This window comes from Theropithecus gelada, unplaced genomic scaffold, assembly GCF_003255815.1.
Source record: "Theropithecus gelada isolate Dixy unplaced genomic scaffold, Tgel_1.0 HiC_scaffold_15987, whole genome shotgun sequence".
NCBI classification, from domain to species: Eukaryota; Metazoa; Chordata; class Mammalia; order Primates; family Cercopithecidae; genus Theropithecus; species Theropithecus gelada.
Window position 1 is genome coordinate 306,098 of NW_020257754.1, and position 21,986 is coordinate 328,083.

At 37.7% G+C, this 21,986-nt stretch overlaps 1 protein-coding gene and 1 pseudogene across 2 annotated transcripts in view; both read right to left on the reverse strand.

Annotated features, from left to right (window-relative positions):
* Positions 1-310: 310 nt before the first annotated feature.
* LOC112617257 lies at positions 311-12,679 on the reverse strand (annotated as a pseudogene).
* LOC112617273 (glucoside xylosyltransferase 1) overlaps positions 12,200-21,986 on the reverse strand; it is a 70,026-nt gene continuing 60,239 nt past the window's right edge. For both annotated transcript variants that reach the window (XM_025374013.1, XM_025374014.1), the window contains one exon: positions 12,200-18,345. In XM_025374013.1, coding sequence (XP_025229798.1) covers positions 18,184-18,345 — 162 coding nt within the window. In that variant the 3' untranslated portion in view covers positions 12,200-18,183. The remainder of the gene's footprint in view (positions 18,346-21,986) is intronic.

The window sequence follows — 21,986 nt, forward strand, 5'->3', positions numbered from 1 at the left end:
CCTTTTTCACAGGGTGGCAGCGCAGAGTGAGTGCAAGCAGGGGAAATGCCAGACACATACAAAACCATCAGATCTCGTGAGACTCACTTATTATCATGAGAACAGCATGGGGGAAACCTCTCCCATGATCCAATTACCTCCTTGACACATGGGGATTATTGAGGCTACAATTCAAGGTGAGATTTGGGTGGGAACACAAAGCCAAACCATGTCACACACCAAAGACAAGTATGCTCTGGTGCACAGCTGTTAAGTTTCCATGAAATCAGGGAAGACCATGAACATTTCAGAAGAGCACTCTTACTAAAGCTTATATTTGAATGACTGGCTGGAAATGCATCGATGTTCAGGGCTTCACCTGCTCTAAAAGTGCACAGGTCATATGCCCACACTGTGTCTATCCCCTCCCCGGTGACATGGTCTATGGACCAGTGGGGGAAAGGGAACTGGCAAGCAATGACTCTAGCATCATCCTCAAGTTCAAGTTTCTTCTCCAACTGCAGCATCATCTGAGAAGCACACCAAAAATAACAGTGTTTGAGTACTATGAAAAAGTAACTGCCCACAAATCTGAAATATAAAATTTGGCAGAGTCATGCACACTTTCTTGCCAAGCATGATACTTGGAATACCAAACTAGCCACTGATTTAATTCACAACCAACTGCTGTGAATCTTTGCTTTGCAGCTGCTATTACTGTGTTATTAATGTGTCCATCGCCATTACCAATGTCTACCAGGGATCCTCCTCTGCATAGCAACATTTTCACATTTTTGATCTGCTTTGTAGTTGCAGGTACAAAAGGCAAACAGACTTCTCAGAGGATTGGTGCTATAAATGGCATAGCTACAGCATACAGCCACGAGAGTCCCACCCACAATCTCAATAAATAAAAAACCCCTAGTTGCTTTTCTTCAAACTGTTGGCTTCAAAAGTCGAAGGTAGAATATTTCTTGACTGACTTTCTTTTTTAAGTGTTTCTAGGTATGTGCCTCCCCTTCCCTCTTTTGGGAGTTTCTATCTTCTTTACGCCACCATTATTTTGGGTTTCTGTCACTGTAGTCAACCTTATCCTGGCTAATCCTACCAAATGTATAAGTTTATGAAGGTTTTCTTTGTAAATTATTAAGTTCTATAAATATGGATATATATATATTTGTTGATTGCATTATTTAAATCTTCTGTATACATCTGTTTTGTCTTCTTGATATGCAAATTATGAAAGAAGTTTATTAAAGTGACACTATGATGGTGACTTTATCAATTTCTTATATTTCGGGGGAGATTTTTATGTGTGTATACAAAACCATTATAAACTAGCCCTTTGCCACATTTTAAACTTTGAGTTTTGATTTTTTCTGATAATACTACATTTGGCTTCTTCCGTTTTTATTTTTCTGCTGTGTCTTTCCCCACTTGCTTATTTTCAAACTTCAGTTGTCACTTGCTTGAGTATTGCAGAATTGATCTCAGAGGATTCTGAAGGTTGTTTTTTTTGTTGTTTTTTTTGTTTTTTTGAGATGGAGTCTCGCTCTGTCGCCCAGGCTGGAGTGTAGTGGCATGGTCTCAGCTCACTGCCAGCTCTGCTTCCCGGGTTCACGCCATTCTCCTGCCTCAGCCTCCCGGATAGCGGGGACTGCAGGCGCCCGCCACCATGCCTGGCTATTTTTTTGTATTTTTAGTAGAGACGGGTTTCACCATGTTAGCCAGGATGGTTTCGATCTCCTGATCTCGTGATCTGCCCGCCTTGGCCTCCCAAAGTGCTGGGATTACAGGTGTGAGACACCGCGCCTGGCCAGACAGACTTTTTTTGAGGGATGCTAGACCTGGGAAATTGCCATTAGCCTCACCACTCTCATGGTAAGCATTCAGAAAATGTTGGGATCATTTTGCCTCTGATTTATGTGCAGTTATACAGCTCAGGTCTCTAGAATAGTCAGGTTACAAGGCAATAGGCAGGGGTTGTAAAAAGGAGATGAAAATCCTGTGAGAATGGTAAGGTGAGATTCCCTTGTGTAGCAGAATCTTCACTTAGTGCTGTTGGTAATACACACAACTCTGTTTCCCTATGGAAATCTTTGGAGACTGGCAAGTCCACACCACCATTAGGTAGCATGTTATGTCATATCCTGACTTTGTGGAATTGAGTCCATAAGTTTCCATATTCTTTCCTATAAAAAACTTATATCCTTTAATGACATTGGAATTTTTTCCACCAATCACATCATCATTTTGTTATGAAAGTCACCAGGTATGTCTTTTGCAGAGAACATGAAGCTAATTGCTGGATTTTTTTTTTCCTATAGTATGACCACATAGTTACCATATCATTTAAAAAATATCTTGCTCATTATTGGACAGCTCTGTTGAGATCTTTAATATGTTCTGATAAAGTATATGTTACTTCTCATCCATCACATTGAACATTTCTACGTGCCAGGTATGTATCAGTAATAAAACAGAAAAAAAATAAATTATTGTTTATACTATGGTGAATCGGGGGAAAAGATGTTGACTAACAGAAAGACAATAAACATGGTAAATAAATATGTTATATGTTAGAAGCTGATAAGTACTATGAAGGAAAAAAAAGAGCAAGGTGAGAAGTGAGACATATAGTCTCAAATTGCAACTGTACATTAGTAGTCAGGATAAATGTTTTCGTGATTGTTGTGTAATGAACTACCCCAAGACTTTAATGGCTCAAAGCAACAACCATTTTATTATATCACATGATTTTGTGGGTCAGGAATTTGGCTAGGGCTTAACTGTGCAATTCTTCTGTTCTGCCTGGTGTCAACTGGTAGCTAGGCTGGGCTGCAAAATCCAACATGACTTCACTGGTCCAAGAGGGTTCAAGTTGACTTTACTCACATGCCTGGACTTGACAGGGAGGACCAGAAGCCTAGGTTCAACTGGGACCCTCTCCTTCCTCCATGGAGTGTCAGGATGTCTCCAGGTGGTTTCTAAGCAAGGTATCAGACTTCTTACAAGGAAACTGAGGATTCTAAGAGTCCCAGGTGGAAATTGCTAGTCTCAAAGCTAAGTCTGCCAAACTCTGTTGGTCCAAGCAGTCATACACCATCCATTATTCAAGGGGATGGGATATGGATTTTTACCTTGATAGGAGAAATGTCAAAAATTTTGTGGCTATGCCTTTACCTAGCAGGAATCATTAGGAAATGACATTTCACTAAAGACTTGAAGAAGATGAGAGAATTGGCCAGGGGATATTTGGGAGAATAGAGTTGCAGAGAGAAAACAACAGGGCAACATTCCCTAGTCAATAGTGTGTCAGGCATTTCAATGTGACTGAAATAGAATGTGCAGGGGAAGAATATTAAATGGAATATGAGAGAGAACGGGGAGGGGATGGACTTCCAGCAGATCCTGCGAGTCTTGTAGCCATTTAAGGACTTTGGATTTTACCATGAGTGAATGGTGGATCACTGAGAATTGAATAGAGGTGTGACATATGACTTATCTTTTAAAAGGATTATTCTAGCTGATATGTTAATAGTCTGTTGCAGTAATTTAAGCAAGAGATCACACTTGCTTAGACAAGCATAGTAGAAACAGAGGTAGTGATGAGTGATTGGATTCTGGATTTATTAACAATTTGAAGATTGATATAGGATTTTTAATGGCTTGAATGTGGAATGTATATGATCAAGGGAAAAGTAAAAAATGATTACAAAGATTTTAGCCATACCTGGCTGGGTGCATGGGTCATGCTTGCAATCCCAGCACGTTGGGAGGCCAAGGTGGGCTGATCATTTGAGGTCAGGAGTTTGAGACCAGCCTGATCAACATGGTAAAACCCCATCTCTACAAAAAATACAAAAAAATTAGCCTGGCATGGTGTCGCATTCCTATAGTCTCACCTACTCGGGAGGCTGAGGCAGAAGAAGCGCTTCAACACAGGAGGTGAAGGTTGCAGTGAGCCCAGATCACGCCACTGCACTCCAGCCTGGGTGATAGAGACAGACTCATTCTCAAAAAAAAAAAAAATTAGCTGTAGCAGCTGGAAGAATTAATTTACAATCATCTAAATAAAGAAAATTCCAGATAGAGTAAGTTTAAGAGAAAAATTGAGGATTCTGTTTTGGACATGTTAAATTTGGGATGGATGTTAGCTATCCTAGGAGAGATGTCAGGAACAAGGAAGACAGAAGAGTGTGGAATTTGGAAGACACTCTTGACTGATGATATTAAAAATATGATAGATGGTCCATGTTTTTAAAGGCATAGACTGGATGAGATCACAGAGAGGCTGTGGTATATTTCAGCATTAAGAGAGTAGAAGAAAATGGAATATCAGAATAGAGACGAAAAGAAGTATTGAATGAGGAAAGAGGAAAACAAAGAGTGTGATGAAATGGGGGGTCAAATCAAGAAAGTATTTCAATGAAAAAAGTGCCTCATCAAATTATGTCAAACTCTGCTCACAGGTCAAATAAGAGAATTAGCAATTGGATATTGGAATCAACAGCACACATGTCATAGGTGACCTTGACAAGAGAGGAACTGGGGACAAAGAATATGGATAACTCTTTCAAAGAATTTTGCTGGGAAAAATTCAGCAGAGTGGAAAAAACTGCAAGGTAAGAGAAAGAGGGAAGAATTGATGGACAATGTTTTTGAATAAACAGAGCGCTTGAGTCTAGGGCAAAATGAAGAAAACGGCTTTAGATGGGAGCTGTAGTAACATAGGGAAGATATAATCTATGGGTGCAGACTCAGGAACATTGGTTTTAATAGATCTAATGCTAGGAATATGTGAAAATTCTAATTGTTGAAAGAAGAAACAATGGTGTCAGCTGAATATGAGGATAGAGGAAGAGGTGCTGCTTGGTTTGAAGAGAAAGGGGAAGGTGTAAACTATCATAGGAAAATGGGAGACTCAATAGATCAGGGAGTGGTATGGTTTGACTCTTGTGTCCCCACCCAAATCTCATCTCGAATTGTAATCCCCACGTGCCAAGGGAGGGACCTATAATCCTCATGTATCAAGGGAGGAAAGTGATTGGATCATGGGGCAGTTTCCCCCATCCGGTTCTCATCATGGTGAGTTCTCATGAGATCTGAAGGTTTTGTAAGTGTTTGACCGTTCTTCCTTCATGCTCTCTCTCCTGCCACCTTCTGCAGAAGGTACCTGCTTCCCCTTCCACCATGACCATAAGTTTCCTGAGGCCTCCCCAGCCATGCAGAACTGTGAATTAAACCTCTTTCCTTTATAAAGTACCCAGTCTCAGGGAAGTTCTTTATAGCAGTGTGAAAACAGATTAATACAGGGAGATATACAGCATAACTGCTGGCAACATTAAGAGCCACTTGAGGTTGCAAACTACAAAAAAAATCCTAAGCCCTCCATCAACTGAATGGATACTTACCTTGGCCAAGGGGACCCCAGAAAAGCCTTAAAACAGTTCCCAGCTAAGATGGGACAGGAAGTTGGACATACCTCGTTATACCCTCTCCCTTTTGCAGTTTAGACACAATTGACCAGCATTAGTAAAATAGAGATCATGAGACTGACAGAACAGACTCTTTATGGCAAAAAGATACCAAATTATAAAGAGGACCTAAGGCCACGTCACAAGGGTTAAGTCATGCACTCCATATTTACAAGAATAAACTATGTTCTAATGACCACAAGGTTTTTTTCTCTAGCAGCTAAACAAGCACTGGCCTTGATAAGCAATATTAAAACAGTTGCAGCTCATCCATTGCCAGACGCTGACTGAACCCGTTCCACCAGCCATAACCACTGCTTTTATCAAACAGGAGACAATTTCAGAAATTTTCTCCATGTAAAAAGACGACCAACTGGACCATGGGCTGGTTCTGGATGGTTTAGAGAGGCTGTGCACTTGCATGCCTTCATGTCCTGAAAAGACCTTAAGCCGCCACCCCAACGTGAACATGGACCACATATTACATGTATGTTCAATAAAAAATGTCTCAGGACGACCTTCATGAACATTCATAGCTCCTCCAGTAATTTGAATACATATGTTTAGCCAACTGTTTGGCAAAAAGCTCTTACCCCAACCCCACCTTCTTTGAAGAGCTTGTCTCGGATCTTGGCCTGAGGCATGCTTCCCAGCCTGTAGGATGGCAACTCTAATCCTTTACAGAAAATAAAAGTCTTCTTTTTTTAAAATTATATATTGTGTGTGGGTTTTTTTTGTTTTTTATGTTTATAAGGTTCATGGCCATGAATTTAAAGTAAACCAGTAAGCAGTTTTGTTTTTCCTTCAGCCATCTTCAGCTATACTAGTGCAGATAAAGAATAGATCTAGAGTTGGATTTAACCAAGGCTGTGGTTTTGCCAAAGTAGTATGACGAAGTGAGAGAGGGCAAAGTTGAGGGCATATGCATGTAAATAATTTTTTTTGTTGTTGTTGTTGTTTGAGACAGGATCTTGCTGTGTCACCCAGGAGGCTGGAGTGCAGTGGTGTAATCTCAGATCTCGGCTCACTGCAGCCTCAACCTCCCGGGCTCAAGCGATTCTCCCACCTCGGCCCCCTGAGTAGCTGAGGCTACAGGTCTATGCCACCATGCCCAGCTAATTGTTTTGTATTTTTTTGTAGAGATGGAGTTTCACCATGTTGCCCAGGCTGGTCTCAAACTCCTGAGCTAAGGTGTTCCGCCCACTTTGGCCTCTCAAAGTGCTGGGATTACAGGTGTGAGCCGCCACGCCCAGGCACAAGTAAATAATTATAATGATCAAATAGCATGTAATTTGGCAAGAAAGGGAAGAGCGGAGGACATCAAGTGGACAAGGGGCAGTGAAAAGTGGTAGATGAGTAGACTGGAATCCCCATGGAATAGGAAAACTGTTAAAGTCAGGATACTAGAGGAAGTGAACTGGAAAGGAAGGTGGAGGAGGTGGTGATCAGTGAGATGTACAAGTCCAAAATTATAAAGAGGTTGAAGCAGTTGTAATGACAAGGTTAGACTGTGACTATGAGTGTTGAGGTAGGGTCAGGAAGAGTTTAAGGTGTTTAAAATATCATTTATGTATTTATTGAAATCACCTAGAATATGAAAGTAGTAGTTTTGGTAAGATTAACGAGTCAGACTCTAAAATGATCATGAAATGAGAGGGAATGGGTGATAGAATGAAGGTCTCCTGATCCCACCGTATCTGCTGTTGCTGTATCTGTTGACAGGTTTTTCTCTCTTATTAACAGACTAAACATAGGCATTTTGCAACTTATGTACTTTTTCCCTACTGGAAGAAAATTTCAATTCTGGAGATCTGCAGTCGTTATCAAAATCCTGAGGCTCTCCTATGTCTCCTGATGTTTCATATGTCGTTCACAAAGGCCCAGACTTCCTGTTCTCGGAATGCACCCCAGTTCTATAAGGAATATCTTCAGCCTCAGAACAGTCACCTGATTCATTGGCTCTGGAGCCTACTTTCATCAGAAGATCCATCCTATTTTCTCATAGTACAAACTTCTCTCACCAACAGCCACTTCCATTACCCTGAAGTCAAAAGCAGGAAGAGATAAGACACCTGCTCAGTTTGCTTATCACCAGCAATGCCATGGTAAAGTTGTCAGCACAACAGGCATGTTTACTAGATTAATGCATTAGGAAAACCATTCTGGTTACATTTTGGAAAACAGCTTAGAGGAGCAAGAATGGAGGCAGGGAGACAAACTAGGTAGCTGTGGCCATAATCTAGGTTAAGAGACAGCTTACTTAGATTGATCTAGGCTGGTGGCTGTGGAAGCAGGATAAAGACATTCCAAATTAATTCTGGTTCCCAGAAGTCATGTTAATCTTTCTCATCTGGGCATTTGCAGTTAAATCTTCTGCTTAGAAAATTCTTCCTCATTGTTCAATTTCCACTTATGAGTAAGAACACGAGATCTTTGATTTTCTGTTCCTGTGTTTAGTTTGCTGAGAATGATGGTTTCCAGCTTCATCAATGTTCCCACAAAGGACATGAATTCATCCTTTTTTATGGCTATATTCTATGGTGTATATGTGCCACATTTTCTTTATCCAGTCTATCATTGATGGGCATTTGGGTTGGTTCCAAGTCTTTGCTATCGCGAATAGTGCTGCAATAAGCATACATGTGCATGTGTCTTTATAAAATGATTTATAATATTTTGGGTATATACCCAGTAACGGGATTGCTGGGTCAAATGGTATTTCAGGTTCTAGATCCTTGAGGAATCGCCACACTTTCTTCCACAATGGTTGAACACATGGACACATGGAGGGGAACCTCACACACAGGATCCTGTCATGGGGTGGCGGGGTATGGGAGGGATAGCATTAGGAGAAATTCCTAATGTAGATGACGGGTTGATGGGTGCAGCAAACCACCATGGCACATGTATACCTATGTAACAAAACTTCACGTTCTGCACATGTATCCCTGAATCTAAAGCATAAATAAATACATACATACATAAAGTTCTTCCTCACCCTTCTTGCCTAGCCCTTACTTTTCCTTTAGATTTCAGTACAGATGTGATTTTCTCTGGGAAACATTTCTTATGCCTCAAGAGCAGCTGGACTTCCCTGTGTGGCTATCGCCTCCTGTGCTTATCTGTATCAAATCACATCTTGCAATTATTATTTACCCATATCCCAGTTTCTCAACAGTGGCATTGACATTCTGGATTAGGTAATTCTTAGTTGTGGGGGACTGTCCAATGAATAAGATGTTTAGCAGCATTCCTGGCTTCTACCCACTATATGCCAGTAGTACTCACTCTGTTCCTTCCTCCCACCTCTATAGTTGTGTTTGTGACAATCATGTCTCCAAACATTGTCTTATGTCCCCTGGGGGCCAAAACTGCCTCCAGGTGAGAACCACTGACCTAGAAAAATGTATCATTTTCTAACCATTTCCCTATCTCTGGACATTTAGGTTGTTCCCATGTTTATTAGAGATTTGAGATTAATGTTGTGTGCATGAATCATCAATGATTCCAAAAAGTGAACTAAGAGGGTACATAAAACATACCAACCTTACATTTCCGTCTATAGTTCCTGCACAGTAGATTCACTGTAACTTTTCAGTACTGAGCTTACATTAAAAAATACAAGCTCCACTCATTACAATTTTTAAAAAATGAAACTCTTCTGGTTTATTTCACAATGAATGAGGATGGGCATCTTCTGAAGCATTTTACCTAATGTTTTTGTTTTTTAAATGGCTAGAGTTCAAACTCTTCCAAATTCACAAAAAAGATTTTAACACTTCTCGATTAAAATTCAAATGTTAGTGTTTACCATGTACAGTACTGTCGTCAGGGTAATAAGTGACAGATACTACGGTAAAAACAGAAATGGTGTCTGCTTTGAGACTTTACATTCTAGAGAGGCAAAGTCCAATATGATAGCCACCAGCCACAAGTGGACATTGAACACTTGAACTGTGGCAAGTTCAAATTGAGAAGTGCACTGTAAATGAAAAATATGTGCTTGGTATGGGGAAAAATATGAAATACCTTATTTTATACTGACATGTCCATGTATTTTAGATACACTGGGTTAAATAAAATGTTTCTGGAATTTTGAATACACATATATATTTTTTATATATTAAAAATATCTTTTAACCATTCAAGTGACTCTCTTAATATTTTTAAATGTTAAAGAACAGTGGACAAAGCAAAGACACATTTGGTGGTCAATTTTTAATTTTTTCTTTCTATCTATCTATCTAAAAAGAGACAAGATCTCACTCTGTTGCCCAGGCTGGAGTTCAATGGCATGATCACAGCTCACTGCAGCCTCAAACTCCTGGGCTTAAGCAATCCTCCTGCCCCAGCCTCCAGAGTAGCTGGGATTACAGGTGCAAGTCACCATACCCAGCTCATTTAAAATTTTTTTTATAGAGATGGGATCTCACTTTGCTGCCCAGGCTAGTCTCAAACTCCTAGTCTCAAGCAATCCTCCTGCCTCAGCCTCCTAATGTGCTTGGGATTACAGGCATGAGCCACCACATCCAGACCACAAATAGTTTTTAAACTGTTCAAAATATTTTAAAAATATATATGGAAAAGAACCTTGACGTAACATTTATCAGCCACACCAGTTTCACAAAATCAAGTATTGCTACCTACTAAGTTGGTGCAAAAGTAACTGCGGTTTTTGCCATTAAACATTAAAATGGCAAAATAAAAAAATAACTTTTGCACTAACCTATTGGTATATATCAAACTGTAGAAAATTTCACTTTTAATTTTAAAAAATTTAACATTTGATACTTACACTACAGTTTTACTCTGATGTTCCTTAAGTTAAATCAAATTTAAGCAAAAAATGAGAAACTGGTTCATTTCTACTTCCCCTATCAAGTTAAAACTCATTTACTTACACTTTTGTACTTCAGAAATCTGTGTAGTACTCTATTTAAGGACACTACTATACAATAATCACAGCTATGAAGAAGAGTGAGGTGGATCTAATGTATTAAGATGTCACAGATGATGTGAAAAAAGGCAAATTATACAACAGTGCATAAAGCAGAAACCATTTTACAGCCACATTTTTGTGTTCCTGTATGTACACGTACATAACACAAGACTGGGAAGATACCAAATGTTTTAGTTGTAGATGGTGAGGAAGTTCCTTCATATTTCACATAATATACTTTTAACTCTTCTGTATTTTTTTATTGTTTCAATTGGAACTTTTAATTTACAAAAAGAATTTTAAAAACATGACAAAGATTGCAAATACATTTTCATCACAAATTTAAAGGGACTTTTAAACTCTCCTCAGAAGCCATCATCACCTCCAGTCTTTTGAAACCTTTTATGATTGCGACAAAAAAGTATAAAAATTAAAATATACAAAACTGAAAACTGATCGATTGTAACATTACAGAGACTTATTTTCTATTAAATTTTCTTTAGTACACATGATTCTCATCTTAGTTGAGACAAAGTTTGACTCTGTAGCCCAGGCTGGAGTGCAGTGGCATGATCTCGGCTCACTGCAACCTCTGCCTCCTGGGTTCAAGCAATTCTCTGGCCTCAGCCTCCCAAGTAGCTGGGACTACGGGCGTGTGCCACCACCCACGCTAGGCTAATTTTTATATTTTTTGTACACAGGGGAGGTCTTACTATGATGCCCAGGCTGGTCTCGAACTCCAGGGCTCAAGTGATCCTCCCACCTCAAACCCCTCAAGTCCTGGAATTACAGGTTTGAGCCACCTTGCCTGGCCTTACAGCTACTTTTTTTTTTTTTTTTTTTTTTTTGGGACGGGGGCAGAGTCTTGCTCTGTCGCCAGGCTGGAGTGCAGTGGCATGATCTCAGCTCACTGCAACCTCTGCCTTCCAGGTTCAAGCTATTCCCCTGCCTCAGCCTCCCGAGTAGCTGGGACTATAGGCACATGCCACCACACCTGGCTAATCTTCTGTATTTTAGTAGACATGGGATTTCAACATGTTGGCCAGGATGGTCTTGATCTCCTGACTTGAGATCCGCCTGCCTCAGCCTCCCAGAGTGCTGGGATTACAGGCATGAGCCACCATGCCCAGCCTACAGAGACTTTTAAAAGCAAAACTAGTTTCTGTGATGGAAAAGGGTGCTCTTCTCTAGATGTGAAATTTGATCCACCTGAAAATTATAGGAAATACTTGGGTCAGTAAAACAACACATGGTCTGTTGCCCACCGAACAGCTATGTTCCAAACTCCCTATAAACTCCTACCCCACCAACTTTATCCAGAACCTGGAAGTTGTTCCCCTTTGTCTGAGCAGCTATTCATCAAGGGGAGGTCATTTTTAATTTCAAGGGCAAATCTTCATGGTCAGAGCCAATCATAGGAGCTTTATTCCCTTTGAAAAGTGATTGCTTTGGAGATAATGCACATTGCTGTGGCCATGAGAGCAAGTGAATGGGGGCTGGAGAAACCTTCCTCTTATAAAAAAGAAAAAATATATATATGTGTATATATATATTTCAGCCTCTTATCATCCACCACCTGGAACCTTTGTGGTCACTTTGGAGCCGTAAGGGGAGACATCAGACGCACTTGGTGAGAATGGCAATGAAAGGCAGAAGGTACTAAGGCTCTTGATGACACTGTTCAGCTGCTGAATTAGCCAATCCAGGAACCGCCCTCCACCTAGACTCCTGGTTCTCAAGCACCTCAATCCCAAAGATTCTACACTTGTTTTTGATTGCTAAAATAATCCAGACACATAATTTAAGGAAATAAAATGTTTATTGAGTAAATGTTTATTTAGTAACAGCAACACATCGTTCCTCAAGAAGAGGATGAACTGAAAACTCCTCTAAGGCAGGATGAAGCAACTTTCCATTATTCTTAGTTTAGACCAGAATCTGTAATTTTATATTCTCCTTTAAAAACTGTCAAAATACACCAAATAGAGGAAAATGTTCACAGTATACCAAAACATTTTAAGATAAAGAGCAGTGTAAGAGTAGTATTCTCTACATATCACAGTATACAATGATGCCTTCCTACAGCTTTAGAACTATTACTACTCAAAATATTAATACATTTATGCAAAATGATTGGGAAAACTGAAATACCTGCAACCTTTTCCAGTTTCTGACTTGAGGAATAGGTGCAAACCACCATCCTCTTCATAGACCTTCTGTTACAGCATCCATCAAAAACCGTTGGTAGAGCTCTCAAATATCGATGACAATGCATGTGATGCATGTGTGCTCTACTAAGTTTTGAACAGATAACATATTCTACAGCAATGCTCAAGCCCTGGATTATTTTTGCCTGACAAAATAATATTCCAATATTCCCTGAAGTTTTATAAAAAGGTTGAAAATGGCTATTTTTCATAGTCAAAGCCAATTTCCTTTATTTTTTGAGACAGAGTCTCACTCTGTCACCCAGGCTGGAGTGCAACAGTGCAATCTTGGCTCATGCAGCCTCAAACTCTTGCACTCAAGCAATCCTCCTGCCTCACCTTAACGTGTAGCTAGGACCGCAGGCACATGGCACCACACCTGGATAATTTTTTAATTTTTTAACTTTTTTGTAGAGATGGGGTCTCACTTTGTCACCTAGGGTGGTCTCAAACTCCTGGGCTCAAGCAATCCTCCTTCCTCGGCCTCCCAAAGTGCTGGGATTACACGCACGAGCCACCACACCCAGCCAATTTACTTTTTAATAGACTATACTGCTGCATTATCTTCACGATTTTTTACAAGAGGTTGCTATAGTGTGCTATGTGTGTAAATATTCAGATTCTGTATATAAACTAAATATAATCAAAGGCTCCAAATCAGTTCTTCAGTTTGATATTTAAATGTCTGACCAGGGACCTTCCAAATAGTATTCACAGTATTAATGATGAGAGAAATTTTCATTTCTATTTTTTCTTATCTTTTTCAAAGTCCCATTAAACATTTGAAATTACTGGTAGAAATGAGGTGATAATAAATATTTTTTATTTAAAAGTCTGACAATGATATGCAATCCATTTTAAACTGTTACATCCAATATGCTATTCTGTTTTTCTCATTAGTCTTTAATTGCTAAATATTTGAACATATTAATTTTTTTTTAAAAAGAATTTTCTTGTACCATTTTTAGATTTCTGTCTTAAGTTTATATAATTTTGTAAAACCTAGTTTCATGTTTAATGAATTAAGAAACAACAACATCAGAACAGTTTAGCCAGACTTTAATAGGCAAAAAAGGGTTGCTTTGGCATTGTATAAAAGAATAACTGTTATAATACAAATCTTTATTTAATCTACTTTATTAAATATTAAAATGCAATAAGGCAATTATTGTTTTAAGACATTTGAAACTGCATTTAATAAATGGGTAACTGGCCCCACACCTGACATACTGCACCCCTACTTTTCTTCTCTAAGGAACCAAAAAAATTATTTTAAGAAACAAATCAGTGGCCTTCCTAAAAACATCTCAAAGAAGTTCTGATTACTGCTAAGGTATTTATTAAATACAAATATGTGAAAAATAAGACAACGAATAATATCTCTTAAGGTATTTCTGCTGTCTTTTGTCCTCTTATATCTACTCAGAATGGTTCAACTGAAAGTATCCTGACTGAGGAATAAATTGGTGTAATTTATTGTTTAATTTGCCATCCAAGGTTGGGCAGTGATTCCTAAACCTGGCCTCTCATCAGTATCATCTGGGAAAACTGCTGCAACACATTCCTGGGCCACCTTCAGACCTAATGAAGCAGTCCCCTCCACTTCCAACCTCCACTGGGGAATATGTAGTTAGTCTTGCAGTCTAACACTTGGGATAGATAAAACGATAACGCTAAAAAGGAAGATACTTGTATTTCCACAGGTCCTAGCTCACAAACTGGGATCCAGTAAAAAATAAAACATAAAAATAATAAAAATTTTAAAATAAAACACACACACACACACAAAATGTTGAATTGGGACTAAATGATCAGTAAGTTGGGTGATTGGGAGACAACTCTAGTACTAACAAACCAAATACAGCAGGCCCTGCTGCCCCATTCCATGGAAGTCAGCACCTTTCCTGACCCCAGAGAGCCTAGGCAAGCAAACGGATGTAGCATGAGGGCTACAACTCAAAAAGTAAATGTTTCCACACCATTTCTCTCCATCTCTACTTCTCAATTTTCCATACACGCATTCCATCTTTTCTCTTCCTCTGCTCTTTGCCATTCCCATTCTTACTCCTTTCTCTTTCCTCACCCCTTTTCTCACTTCCTCTCTTTTCCTTCTTTTTTGATTTAGTTACATCATTCTTTTCTTCTCTACTTTCTCTTCCTGAAAAACTCTTCCTTACATAAAATAAACAAATTCATAATGGAGATATATGTCAGAAAACATTCAGCCTGAGTAAACTGAACGCTCTGTACAGAAAACAACAGAACAAAACAGAACTTCAAAAGTAACACTGGTGTGGCCTAACATAAGCCACAAAGAATGCTTCCAAATCCATTATCTCTTCTGAGTCTCATCTTGTGAGGTTTGAAGGGTACACTGATTGTACTTTAAAACCTAAGGCACAGAGAAGGTTAAATAACATGCCTGAGTAACTAAGAAGAGAATCCAGATCTAGTTCACAATCTGGTCTTCTTTTCACTATACCAATAACATCTGACTGGAGGCAAGATGAGAGAGCAATGAGTAAGCACTATTATTATTTCAGGGCCTTAAAACCCTTATATATTATGAACTACTCTTCATTAGAAAAAAGTATGCACTTTCTTAAAGCGTAAATCACAATATATATTTTTAAAGGTTTCCCAAGTTCTTTTCTACTTCACACAAATGAAGTCTGACTGCATTTTAAAGGCATCCCACTTTGGTAATACTGTAGCCCAGAGATAGTTCTGAGGTCAAAATACATAGACTCAAATAATAAATCATGTAATTTATATAAACTGCATAGATATATGTTTTATGAAAGACCATTTATATGAAAATGGAATACATTCTCTAAGTTGTCCATCTATAATTCAACCTCTCATCAACTCCAAGAACTGCATTTCTTTAGAATTCAAAAGAAGAATTACCTTGTCTAAAGATAAATTCAGAAAATTCATTTAAAAATTATTATACACATTTTGTGATACCTTTAATTTTAGGTAGAAACAGTACCTAAAAGAGAGCTTTCACTATTAATTCAATTTATGGTAAAACGATCAATTAGGTCAGGTCTAAATAAACCAGATGAAGAACCTTCCAACTGATCCACCATGTAGAGTGTGTGACAGTGTAAATAATCCACACCATGAGTGAGACCACAGCATACAGTCCAGTTGGATTCAACTGTGACCACGCTCTATACAAGTCCCAATCAACTAGAGCCCATGGGGCTGAGATTCTCCATTCACTGAGGAAATTAAATCTTATCGAACTTACTAATATAAATTCATATCTTGTCATTAACCCCAAATGCTTCCTCTAATATTTCAAAATCACATTTATAATCTACCAACTGTGCCAAGAATTGTGGTATCCTAACTTCAAGTTGGCAAAATAATTTCCAGTGGTTCCCAAAGTAGCTAACATCAAAGTCGTCTGAGGTGAGTTAAAAACAAAATCATCATGTGACTTATATTCTGTACCCTGATTCTAACAAACCAACTAGAAGATGGCATATTTGAGATAATCAGGGAAATTTGGCTATGAGAGGAAGCCGAAGGACTGCTGCTGCTTTTGTTAGGTGTGATATCATGGTATCTACTTAAAGTGTTCACAGCAGTGAAATAACACAATGTCTGGGATTTTAAGATACTTAAGCAAAGAAAAAAATGATGACGCAAACATGGTAAGATAGTGGTAAGTGTCAGATCTGGATGTTGAGTTATCAATGCACTATTCTAGTTTTGTATAATTTTTAAATCTCTTCATTAGAAACTTTTTCACAGACTCCATCCTAGATACAGCAAGCCACAGTCTCCAAAGTCCTAGCTCAGGAATCTACTCTTAAGCTCCCAACAAGAATCTTATATAGTCAGGCAGGCAATGATCTATTTGAGGACCATTAGAAAAGATCTAATACATACCCTCCAAACTTCACATTTTTAGTATTCTCATTTTCTACTCAGTACGCTCAATTTCACAGTTTCTTATATCCACCACGGCATTCTGCCAAGGAACTACAACTTGTGTTCTCTAAACCCATCTGTTCTAAGAATGCTGGGCTGGTTATCAACTTCTAATGCACCTTGCTTAAACTTTCCTCTCTCAATTTGCCCCTGACTGAACTGCAGATGACAGAACAACTGTACTAACCATCTCTTTCTGCACATTCCATGTCTCCACAGAGGTCACTGTGTCTTCACAAAACTAACTGCCACGATTTTCACTGGTGATATTTTTCCTTCATGATTTTCAATTTTCTACTTGAGCATTAAAATATCAGAGAGAAAAAGAAGCTAACCATATAGATAATCATGCTGTTGGTAAAATAAGATATGTGCCCCAGCATAGTATATGCTAAGTATTCAGAATCTATATTTATATTAGATAACAGGTCAAGAATGCCAAAGAAACAATATTTTTCTCAAGATTTAAAAAAAAATTAACTGTCTTAAGTGACACTCAAAAAAGGAAGATATGCACATCAAGCCAATTAAAACCACATTTTCTATAGGTGGATGTAACAATCTTAATCCAAATCATCCACTTAAGTTGTTTAACTTACTTAAAGTAAGGCTCTAGATATTTGCTTCTTCAAAAGTATCTTGCAAGGCCATTATGAGGTAGAAGACAAGTTTAAATGGACCACATTTTTCTACTCCATTGTAACTAAAATTACTACTCACAGAAAGTATATAGCTTATGTATTTTGGTCCATCACATTTTCCACCATCATATGAGTATACTCTTAAGGTTCTCACTTTATCATCAGCATAATACATTTTGCTTCCAGAATGCCCAGTAAAGCTGACGTTTTTCATTTAAAGTGATTTAAAACAAATTCCCAAATATCTATTTAACAATCTTAAATCTGAGTTTTGGCAAGACAGTTTAATGCATACAAAATGAAACACTACATTTCTCGCTCGCTCGCTCTCTCACACAAATGCGCACACACAGATTAAAACCCCAAAGTTTTCAGTATTTTTCCTCTACCTTACACAGTTCAATTTTTAACATGCAGCTTACTTATAATCTAAAAATAATTTTAAACATGATTGTCATAAAAATATTTTAAAACAGAGATGAAATGTATAAAGGCACACATAGATTGTCAATGGTTACATCAGTTACGTCACATTTCTTTAGAAACAGAACTGTTTCTGCTCCTGTAAACAAACTTTTTTCTCACACATTTAAAGTGAGGTTAGTGCTGACATAAAATTATTGCTCTACTCACAGTCTGAGTGTTTGCACTGTTTGAGGTACATTTTCTCCATCTACACACCCCTACCACTCTTGAGAGTATGAGTCAACAGAAGTCTGCAGGTTAAAACCATTCAGTAATATTTTCATCAATACTGGAATGATAGTTACATTACAAAATATCAGAGATAAAAAATGTTTCATTGTTGAGGCCCAAGATTTTAACTTATTCTTCATTACCTGAAAATACTGCTCATTTAACTTCTTTAGGGAAAAAAAATTATTCTGGAGATGAATAATTCCTTCCTGAATACTTCATCCAAGACGATTCCTTCACACTTATCCTCTGATTCTTTGTTGTTTTCATTCATTTGATTTAGCAGTCACCAAGAATCACTTTTCCTTTGGTGATGTGGCATAACGATCTCTTACACTTTTTGCTAGTTGTTTGATAAATATTTTGTAAATTTTTCCACAGTATGTATGCACTGTTTTTTGTAGTTCCAGTTCTAAAGGTTTTAATAAGGAACGGATGTTGTCATCTTCAAAAGAGCACTAGAGAAAGAAAATTTTAAAAAATAAAAAATTTAAAAGGCAAAAGTACGTATATAAATTCAATTATTTTCCAAACTTCTTCAATCAGTTTAATACGAACAATCTCCATTTAACGTCTCACAGAAATTAGATGTTTAACAAATATTTTCAATAAATTAAACAGAACTATTATCTCCCATTAAAGAAAGACAGCCATGGTAAATCTCCGGGGGAATCCTGGAGAACGTGCACAAGGGCAGAGAAGACTCTGAAATACTGGTTAAGAAGACAACCAAAAGCCCTACAAGTTTCTGGGCGAAACTAATAAAAGCTAGACTGGCTAAAAGAAGAGCTTGACCACACACCACACCCACGTCCCACCTTTTAAAAACTACTCTGGTAATAATACTGCTGAGGCTGGAATTGAAGGAAATGAAGTAGAGGCATATGGCAGGAGGAATGCAAGATGATAACACACTTCAGCATTTCCCACAGAACCCTAACTGCACAGAAAGATCCCAACAATAAACACATTCGAAAACCGCTAAATATTAGGCACTCCTCATGGGGATTCAGACTGGCACAGGCAAAAGTCTAAAAACTAAAACAGAAAATAAATCTGTTGAGTGTTGTTTGACTGTTTGTCCCAAGATATATTTTTGGCTAGAGTCCTTCTCTTACTATAAAATATACTAGTATCAAGAAATATATTTTGGAAAAGGCTGTGGTACTAAAGTGGAAATAATGTGTAATCTTTGTATCTTCAACCAGGTATTTTGTGATTTAGTATTTTCAACTAGGTATATTTTCAATTAGAAAGATGGATGGGGCTTAAAAGTAGAACATTTTACATGGAAGTTGAAGTTGGTGAAAAATGCAAAATCACAAAGGAAATTCAGAACCAGAAATCTCCAAGGTTATCCCTAAGGTTCACTAGCATGCTGAGGGAGAGGAAATGAAAGCATCACCCCAAGCACAATTAGTGAGTCTGCAGGAAGCTGCAGTCAATCTATGGAGAAGAGGATGAACTTGGATGTTTGTTTAAAACATGGGTTTTGTCACTGTAGAGATGCAAAGAGATCCTAAACTTTGACATCTTTTGAGCAAGAAAAATAGTAAGTATTAACTGCATAAAACCATCACCCTTGCAGTGATTTTTAAACATCAATCACACATACTCCAGATAAACGTCTAAAATTGTTTAAGATAAAATTTTTAAAAAGAGGCGGGGAAACTTAGCCAGGAACAATGTCATGAAAATAACAATAGCACATAGAGTGCTTGCTACCTACATGCCAGGCACCATTCTAGGAGATGTATATGTATTAACACATTTAAGCCTCACAATAACTTTACAATATAGGTAATATTATCTCCATCTGACAATGAAACAACTAAGACAAGGAGAGAGGATTTTCTCACAGTTATAAATCCAGTAAGTGGTTAAGCCAGGATTCTGTCCCAGCAGTCTAGCTCCAAAAGTCCATGCACTTAATTAACCACCAGACAGCACTACTTATCCAAACATTAAGCAAACAACACCATGCCAACTCAGTTAAAAAATCCTGTTGAAGGATGAAGCTCAGTGAATGGTGGAAATCTGGGGAAAGTGCTGTACTGTAAATAGATACACAAATTTGTTTGGGTTAAAAGTGTAGCCAGGCTGAAGAAGGTAAACTTCATCAAGTGATACTGTCAAGAAATAGTTCAATGTGTACAAAAAACACTTGAACAACTGGTTGAGTGGCGGAAAATTACGGGAAGCCCAAACTACTGTGATCATTATTTTTACTATATAATAAAATGAAAACACCATGAAAGCATTTAAGAATAGAGGAAGACTATTGATTCCCAGGAGTATGGAGTACTCGAGATTCAGTTTCTTTGTTTTCATGTGATTTAAATCCCAGTGTTTGTGGTTAAAAAATATTTTCTTCTTCACTGGGGGAAAAAAAAGCCCTTTGATGAATATTTTCTTAAATAAAAACAGTGTCTCATTAGACCTCTTTCTGCCCATATGACAAAAGCAATTTGAATCTAAGGAAGAAGATAAATTTCCAAAATTTCCACCTATATAAATATAGTCTAAAGACACTGCATTCTGCCATTTACATAATCTGCAGTGCCTGCATATTTGTGCAGTACATAACCTACATCTGGGTGTCCCTTTCCCAGAGGCCACGCATGCCCTTACCTGACTCCAGACCTTTTTTCATACTATATGCCTGACTTGTCCTTACCTTTTCTTCTCTGCCTGGTACTCATCATCCTTACAACTTAGTTCAAATGTCAGCTCCTCTGAGAAGCCTTTCCATGTACAGTTAATCATTCCCTCTTTTCACTGGCAGAGGACCCAGTACATTAATTTTTAGGAAGCTCGTGCTTTATACTGTCAGTTGAAGAACAGGAAACAGTGAGGCTGTGATGACCATAATTAGGCAATTTGAGGTATTTTCAAAGAATAGTACATCTTTGGAAAATATAGGAGAATGGCAGTTCAATCCAACAAATCCTAAGTGTTAACTATATGCAAGCCAGCACTATGGGAAGGAAAACATTCAAGACTGCTTTGCAGAGATAGTTATGCAAACATACACAAGGTGTAAAGTAAATAAAATATAATATAATTCAGAATGAAATGCATGATGCAGAAAATACCTTATAGAGCCATAAAATGTTTTGTTCTGATTTTGAATTTGCAATTTTTAAACAATATTTTTATTCACTCAACAACTAATATTTAACAAATATGCATGGACTATAAAAACAGATTTGCTGGCAGACATAGCCATGAATTCACACTTTAAAGATAGTTCACATCCTTTATCATTCATACTGTTCACTGCATTCCATGGCTATGACTAAGCCTCTGTCTGAAACTTGCATAAATATCCTTTTCTGAACACAATTCTTTTAAAAATTACACTTCTCACTGAATTACAGATAAGGAAATATAAAAACACTAAGCAGGAGCACCATAAAAGACTGATTAACTTCATTAAGTTGAAAAATGAATAGATGTAAGCTGTAGTTAACACAGACCCAAAACAAACACAAAAGATAATTAATCATCTGAAATCCTTTAAAAAATAAGATTTCTTTTTAAAAAATCAAGTGTAATTAATCAACTTAAAACTATTACTCGGATTTTTAAAGGTATACACTTATAAACCAAAGAAAAGATCAAATAAAACTAGGGAAATTTAATTCTCTAATAGTAGATTTTTTTAATACTCAAAGGAAACAAAGGAATCTCATTTTTATAGGAATGCATTTCTCTTCTATCCTGCAAAGTCTCAGAACCCCACAAGCACTTTTCTTCATTTTTATCACCTTCTGACAACCCATAAAAAAGCATTATTAAAATACAGTATTAATTTCTGAAGGTATACGAGGCCTGCTACATTAAAATGAACATCAACACTAAATTTTATAATTCATCAGTGAGTATAGTCATACCATGACAAACTGATTGTTTAGAAGCTGCATCTGTCAAATTTATAGGAGGAACTTAGCTAATAATACACTAAAACCGTAGCCCACAATGCTGCTAGCATTTTGTCTACCATCAAGTTTAAGAAACAGATTTCTGGGAGAAAACTTTAATTCCTTTTCACGGCAGATCATCACCTTAACATGGCGTATCATCTCCACATCCACTT